At 33.2% G+C, this 8,057-nt stretch overlaps 1 protein-coding gene across 3 annotated transcripts; it reads left to right on the top strand.

Annotated features, from left to right (window-relative positions):
* The first annotated feature begins 2,697 nt into the window (after positions 1 to 2,697).
* LOC7498008 (sugar transporter ERD6-like 16) lies at positions 2,698 to 6,675 on the top strand. Of its 3 annotated transcripts, none has more exons than XR_008060217.1 (18): positions 2,698 to 3,287; positions 3,494 to 3,556; positions 3,653 to 3,742; positions 3,828 to 3,887; positions 3,988 to 4,053; positions 4,157 to 4,222; positions 4,325 to 4,400; positions 4,542 to 4,606; positions 4,690 to 4,782; positions 4,871 to 4,951; positions 5,069 to 5,153; positions 5,239 to 5,285; positions 5,380 to 5,442; positions 5,541 to 5,600; positions 5,690 to 5,743; positions 5,829 to 5,957; positions 6,022 to 6,136; positions 6,216 to 6,296. XR_008060217.1 is itself a non-coding variant. In XM_002315510.4 (18 exons), exons 1-18 carry the CDS (start codon positions 3,081 to 3,083, stop codon positions 6,329 to 6,331), a joined length of 1,467 nt encoding a protein of 488 aa, XP_002315546.4. In that variant the 5' UTR covers positions 2,711 to 3,080; the 3' UTR covers positions 6,332 to 6,675. The 3 variants fall into 3 exon arrangements, 2 of the variants coding, with proteins under 2 accessions (XP_002315546.4, XP_024465750.2); XM_002315510.4 differs by having other exon boundaries at positions 2,711 to 3,287; positions 5,829 to 5,888; positions 6,216 to 6,675; XM_024609982.2 differs by having other exon boundaries at positions 3,144 to 3,287; positions 3,433 to 3,556; positions 5,829 to 5,888; positions 6,216 to 6,675.
* The last annotated feature ends 1,382 nt before the right edge of the window (positions 6,676 to 8,057 follow it).

The raw sequence follows: 8,057 nt of genomic DNA on the forward strand, positions 1-8,057 counted from the left end.
TTTTTGAAAGATTGGTTTTTGGGACAAGAAATGCACATAATTAGTACATCCAATCCAAGAAGAGGAGACGATAATCATTGATTTAATCATGATCAGCTGGTGCTGAGTCAGACTGGCATGAGACAAGTCTAAATCAAACAGCGATCTTTTCAAACCCATTGAATAATAAAAAATGCTTGGCATTATCTGAGATTTTATTTTCATGCTGAGTCACTCACAGCTCCTTCATCTTTTCTTTGAGGTCACCTTTGTCTCTTTGCTCATCAATCCTCTACCCCAGAGGACATTAATTTGCACTCTAAATGTTTCCAATGATCAGCTCCTCACGGCCTCTTTTTTTTTATTTTTTTATTTTTTTGAGTTCTCCAAGAACTTTATAATTATCATTTGAATTATTTTCTCTATGCATCAAATATTGATATAAAAAAAACACTAGTTAATAATCAATAAGATTATATATATATATATATATATATATATATATATATATATATATTAAATTCAAACCTTACAGTTATTATTTAAAAAAAACTATTTTTTTTAAATGCATGGATTTATAGGAAGTGATTCTAGAATGATTAAAAAAAAACTTGTTCTCACTGTACCTTTTCTTTGTGAATAATAATAATAATAATAATATGAAAACAAACGTGATCGAGTATGATAGTTGTGTCGTGTGGATCTTTCAAGTATGGTCTGGTCTCTGATCTCTCATCTCTGTCGTTGGCCCCATGATAATTTTCGTTGCTGTCTTTCAAAGGACAAAGGTTTTTTTTTTAAAAAACAAAAAACACACACACACAGCTTTTATTAACTTTGAATCTTTCATTAGGATTATCCCATGGTATTAGCAGTCGGGCAATATTAAATTTTACATAAATTATTTTCTTTTTAAGAATATATTTACATAAACCTTTTGTTAAAAAATAATATAAATTATATTTTAAGATTTAATCTAATAGTTTAAACTATTGGGTTGAGATAGTTCTTTGACATGATATCAGATCCTTGATGATCAAGTGATCATGAGTTCGAATCTCACCACTTCTATTTATTTGATAAAAATCAAGCACAAGATAATGTGGGTCTGTGCGGGTTTCAAGTAAAAAAAAAACTAATTAATTCTGATTATATCATACAATATATAAGTTTTTTTCTTGGTAGATATATATTGAGATTTTAATTATTGGTAATTAGTTATAATATTTATAACACGACACGCCATCCTTTTAAAGAACAGCTATGATGATCATGGTAGGTGAGATTTGAACTCTCAATTTTCCTGGCTGCATGCATGAGCGTTTTATAATTAAGAGATTTTTACTCGTATAATTAAGTTCATCCTTGTCTGTCTCACTTTTTAATTAGCATCTACCAAGAGAGAGATGTGTTCTCTCGCCATCTTGTTCAAATCTCACGTGAAATCATAATAAGAAATGGAATTCGAAGAACTTAAACCATAAACACACTCTCATTATAAACACAACTAAAACGCAAAGACTTACGAACAGTAAAATAAATTAATATTTATTTTTAATTATTTGGTTTCAAAGTGTTCATATTGCTACTTGGTTAGCACATGGAAGTAATGCGAAGTCACATTTTTCTTAAAAAAAGTGGTGCCTTAGCTTAGTTGGTTAAAGCGTGTGGAGATATCTTCATGATTACAAGTTTGAATCATATTAGATGCGTTTTAAGATTTAAAATAATATTTGTTTTTTTTTAAAAAAAAAGGAACAAAAAAAGCTAGGTGTGTGGGCGTCTTATAGGCCCATGTGCGTTGCTCTTTAAGCCAAGCCTAGCCTAGTGGGTCTACTTTTTTTTTTTTTAAATAATCTTTTCAAGTTCATCATTTAAATTGTAGTTTTTATTCAATTTTATCTTTAAATATTGAGTTGATGGTAAATAAGTTTTTGAATTTTTTATCATATAATAAAATAAAAAACTAAATTAACCAAATGAAGTTCATAACTTGGATAACTTGGATTGCGAGTTTGACAGATTAACTAAATATCAATCAAAGAGCTGGGTATGATTTTTTCAAGTTTAAACGTTTAAGATGGATAATCTTACCAACAACGTCTCAACAAAAAAACTAACCACATAATCATAAAAAAACTTCAAATACGTTTTATTGGCAATTAGTTTTTTTAACAAAAGTTGAATTATTTTTTAAAAGAAAAAACTAGCATTCCATGAACCTGATCTCTGTGTGTGTGTGTCTATATATATATATATATATATATATAGATCAAGCCAAATAGCAATTACAATAACAGGAATTCATTGAAAGTTATCCATAATGAATACAAATATAGTAATACCCACGGCAGTGCCATGATCTCATTAAACAATTTCATTAATAAAAAAAATCAATTAAACAATTTTACATCAAACTCCTTTTCTATTCAACTATAAAAAAATATTTTCAAATCAATTTATACGTCAAAATCTCATTTCAGAGATGAGAAAAATTCAAACTTATAATTTTTTGTCAAAAAAATGGGAACGCGGAGGTGGGAATTATATGGATCCACGGCTTACACACGTAGGAGGCTGGTTATTTTATTTCATTCAATTCAGAGCCGTCAATTCATCCACGGAATTATAAAAAAAATCATGGCAATATTCCAGACAGAAGATTTTAACATGCAATGCAACTTGGTTTAGAAACTCCAATGGATATTTGTAACAGACGAATTAATAAATCCATGGAGATGGGCTGTTCATGATCACCACGTCAGTGACAGCTTAATCCCACATGCTTTAATTTGACCTCGCTAGCTAGCCAGTTTCCTTTTTCTTAATCAATCATGCGCTTCTGGCAAATATTGTAAATATCCTGGTATGATCCCATGCTGATGTTAGCTAGCTGGTGCTGCGATATCTTACATGCATATATACCCCGTAAGAAATCTTATTTCCTCACACTCTCCCATCTTTTAAGTCCTTACTTGCAACCCTAAAGGTCTCTTTAAGAGTCCTGAGTTGCAAGTCATTGTGTCCTGACTTGCAAGTTGTAGGGTTATTATCTTTCCCTTGAGCTACCTAGCTGTTGGAGATCGAGCTGGGAGAGAGAAATGACTATTAAGCTACAGGGAGATGTTGAGCAAGGTGAAATCATTGGCCTTGAAGACTTGGAAAAGCCATTGATCTTCGAGGAGAAAATTGTTGTGATTAATGATAATAATGAAACTGATCAAGATCAAGAGAGTACTGGATCCATTGGGATGGTTTTGCTATGCACATTTGTTGCTGTTTGTGGTTCTTTTGAATTTGGCTCTTGTGTAAGTACTCTCAACCCCCCCCCCCCTCTCTGTTTGTGATATCAATCAAGGATGGAAAATGGAGTTCCTAGTTTAAGAGATGTTCTTGGTTTACTAAATGGATTTTTTCCTTTTCCTTTTTTTTTTGGCCTTTGATTTTGGTTAGGAACCCACAAAACTCTCGAAAAAAAAAGGGTTTGTTTAGCTTAAGTTAATTATTTTGGCAGGTGGGTTATTCAGCTCCCACGCAATCTGCAATCAGGGAAGATCTTAATCTCTCAATAGCTGAGGTTGGTCTCGTTTTTTATCCTTTTCTTTTTCAAATAAGAAACTATCACATTATAATCTATCTAAATTGAGTCTAATTTTCTGATCAAATCTTGCAGTACTCTATGTTCGGCTCTATATTAACCATTGGTGCAATGCTTGGTGCTATCACAAGTGGCCGGATTGCAGACTTTATTGGTCGGAAAGGGGTACTCATCTAGAATTTTAGAGTTCTGGTAAAAGGTGATTAATTAGCCTCCCAATTTATTTAATTAATGGTTCATTTCTAACCAGGCAATGAGAATGTCAGCTTGCTTCTGCATCACAGGATGGCTAGCAGTCTTCTTCTCTAGAGTAAGTGCTTGGCAATTCATTTCCAACCCTACAATATTCAACATCCATGGAGTTAATATGCTGACGATCCTTTATTTTGCTGGTAATTTTCCTGGTACAGGGACCTTTTTCACTTGATGTGGGAAGGATTCTAACAGGATATGGCATTGGAGTTTTCTCTTACGTGGTAATTACTTTATAGTTGCAATCCTCTTACAAAACCTTTCAATCTAATTGTACAAATTTTTATCCTGGTTTCTGACGATAATACATGTCTCATGAAAAATCAGGTTCCAATATTTATAGCAGAAATAGCACCAAAGAATCTCCGTGGAGGGCTCACCACATTAAATCAGGTAATTAGACATCATAAAGTAGTATTATATCAACTTCAAAAATGATGCAAGTGTAGTCATCACTGACTTTTTGACCCCTTCGTCATATCTATTGCTTTTTAGCTCATGATCGTTACTGGCTCGTCCACTGCATTCTTAATTGGATCGGTTATAACATGGAGAGGACTAGCTCTAACTGGTAAGTTGAAGCCCTGCAAAAGATGATACTGTTTCTTTGATGTTGAATTCTGGGTTGAACTGAAATACCAAAGAAAAGTGTAGATTCTGTTCCGGTGGTTTTGCAAAGGGCTGAATGTCATTTTTTAAAATGTTTTGCAAGGTCTTGTTCCCTGCATTTTCCTGCTTGTTGGTCTATGTTTCGTTCCCGAGTCTCCCAGATGGCTGGTAAGCTTATGTTTCATTCAAGCTTTGGCTGCTCTTACTTTGTCAATTTGGGAGGGAGGTTTAACTAAAACCTATGTATCCAGGCAAAAGTTGGCCTCCAGAAAGAATTCCGAGTTGCACTGCAGAAACTACGTGGAAAAGATGCTGATGTTACTCGTGAAGCTGCTGAAATCCAAGTACTTGCCTTCAACAATGTCATATTACTTGAAGCAAGTTCCGTAGAAGAGATTTGTCTTATGACTGACTGTTCCTGTTTCTTGACAGGTTTACCTTGAAAATCTTCAAGCCCTTCCTAAAGCTAAACTTCTCAATTTGTTCGAAAGCAAATACATCCGTTCTGTTATTGTAAGTTAACTGTCTTAAATGTTTCGTAATTCAATCCTTACGTTTACGTTGTTATCCACAACAGAGATTTTGTGTTTCTGACGTCTTACAAGCTTTGCACTTGGTCATGATGTTCAGATTGGAGTGGCGTTAATGGTTTTCCAACAATTTGGAGGAATTAATGGCATTGGATTTTATGCAAGCGAAACCTTTGCTTCAGCTGGTAAATAAGTTGCATTGGCTGTCTTACTTGGTTGCTTTAGTTCTCAGTCTTCGCCGTTGTTCTGAATTGTTTATGTAAATTGCAGGACTTTCTTCAGCAAAAATCGGAACCATAGCATATGCTTGCATTCAGGTATTTAATTTGGAAACTTCTCAAAAAAATAAATATAAAAAAGGAGATCAAGTTTTTGTTTGAGAACCTAATCCATCTAAAAATTGATCTGCAGATCCCAATAACCATGCTGGGAGCAATTTTAATGGACAAATCTGGGAGACGACCACTTATGATGGTAAATAAATCTGCTTAAGAACTTCTTACCTTGCAAAAATATTAATTTAGTGAGACAAATCTCTTACTGACTAACAAATATGCTCTTTGTTCATGAAGATCTCTTCCACTGGAACATTTCTAGGCTCTTTCTTAGCAGGAACTTCTTTCTTTCTCAAGGTAAATCACTTAAATGCATATTTTGTTCTTCCTGCGAATCCTCTCTGCGTTCAAGGTCTGATTCTGTTTCCATGATCTTCGTGATTCAGGGGCAGGGCTTGTTGCTTGAGTGGGTACCAATATTAACCATCGCAGGAGTGCTGGTAAATTTCCTACTACATCACTGCTCATTTTATTTACCGCAAATCAAAATCTAACAATTTCTGCTCATTTTCCCTATGAAATCAGATTTATGTATCAGCATTCTCAATTGGAATGGGAGCAGTTCCCTGGGTGATCATGTCTGAGGTAGCTGTTTTTACCTGCCAAGAAAACTGATAAACTTTTTAGTCTAACTTTCTGCATCGAATGGAATAGGTGTTAGCTACAAGCTATGGCAATACAATTTTTTTTTTTAATCTAGAACTTTTTCCTGTGGCAGATTTTTCCAATTAACATAAAGGGGATTGCTGGGAGCTTGGTGGTGCTAGTGAACTGGTCGGGGGCATGGGCAGTTTCTTTTACCTTCAACTTTCTCATGGACTGGAGTTCCTCAGGTAAGCCGGAACTTCTCAAGTCAGGCACAAAATACAAGTTACTTATCATGGAACTGACTCCATGGTTTTCACTTTTCAGGTACATTCTTGGTGTACTCGGGATTCTCAGTGCTAACAGTTCTTTACGTGGCCAAGTTTGTGCCAGAAACCAAAGGAAAAACACTGGAAGAAATCCAGAAAAGTATCAATTCATAGAGAGTAGAAGGTTTTGAAGGTTGAAGGGATGCTTGATCAGGAGATTCCGTGAAATTTTTGTGTGATTTTGACTCAACCGCAGTCCCTATTCGGAAGCGAAAAGTCCAGATTCTTAACATGGCATGAAGACATCAATTCTTTGGGATAAATGCAATATTCAAAATTTTATTTTATTTTATTTTTATTTTTATTTTTTTATATATATATCAGGAAGTATATAGATCCAGTACTGGTAGTCTGGTATCTTATCGTTGTGACAACTTTAGATGGATGTGCTTTGTGTTCATGTAGAAGAGAAATTAAGTGAAGGAAACCACCAATTTCCTGTTCATGTAGAAGAAGAATTTCCTTGCAAACCTAATTCCACCTTGCTAAGTGATATGAAAAGGAGAATGCCATACACAAATTTCTTATCCAGAACGAATCCTTCATTTAATAATTCCAACCATGCAAAAAACAGAACGGTGGAAGATCATCATGTGATGGGGGCAACATAGGTATTTCATGAATAGGATGTTGGCTTCTTGAATATCATATACGTAATGGAAATAATAAAACATAATTATTTAGGAATTTTTAGGATCCCGTTATACAAATCTAAAGTTGTTTATGGATTTATTACCTGAAAATTTGATTTTCTTCGGCTTTGAATAATTCTTTAAAGGCTGGTTGTTGCAACCAACAAGCCGTCTAATTATCTGGCCTTCAATGGTAATGCACATGAACCACCAATAAAAAATCTCCTATATCCCTATTTAGGAGTGAGGGATTGCTATGCCTAGATTGTTAGCTCTCTATTCTGTGAGTTGCGTAGGTTTTTCTGTTTAATAAATAACCACACAAAAATAAGAGACATACCTTACTATTTATAGGGAAATAAAAAAAACACTATAAATTGATAAAATATCAATTCCCCCTTAAATAATATCCATATCTTAATTCAGGGAAATTTTAGAAATTAACTCAATCAAGTCCTTGCTTGATTTTTCTAGGTCTAGAAATATAATCAATGTATTAATTATATTCTAGTTTTTAATTTCTAAACTATATTTTAATCAAGTCATACTTAATTAAATCATCCCAATTTAATTTATGTCTGATAGTTCTAAATGTGTGTAACCCTTTAGATTCGTAATATGTTGGCCCAAATATAAATATAAATATAAATATAAATTTTAATTAAATAAATTAAATAATTTACTTTATTATCAATTCAAAAATTGATTAATTTATATTTGAAGATCAGGTGCATCGTCTAGCAATATGTCATGATCTTCCAAATATTAGAAAAATCATTTGTGGTTTGACTTAACCTTTTAGTGACTAATTTCTCAGTGTAATTAATATCTTTTCATCAATAATGTTCTGATTTAATATTAAAGCATGAAGTATGTCTGCTATCTTAAATCATGTTTGTTCTCTACATAATAATCATTGATCGTTTGAATAAGATTTAAAACTCTTTTCAAATCTCATTCTACCTAAGCTAATGATTTTCAGTCAATACTACTTGAAAACAAATGAAATATTTTTTCTAATTTACCTAGGGTGATAAATCCTCTCTTAATCACTCAAGTGCCTTCATATAACTCATGTCATACATAATGTCAGCCCCTTTGTTACCTTGATTAAGATAACATATAATATGATCAAAGTATAACATTCTCTATATAAGATAACCTAGTGATATCAAGTCTAAGGATCATTTACACAACCATCACGTGAG

This window comes from Populus trichocarpa, chromosome 10, assembly GCF_000002775.5.
Source record: "Populus trichocarpa isolate Nisqually-1 chromosome 10, P.trichocarpa_v4.1, whole genome shotgun sequence".
Lineage (NCBI taxonomy): Eukaryota > Viridiplantae > Streptophyta > Magnoliopsida > Malpighiales > Salicaceae > Populus > Populus trichocarpa.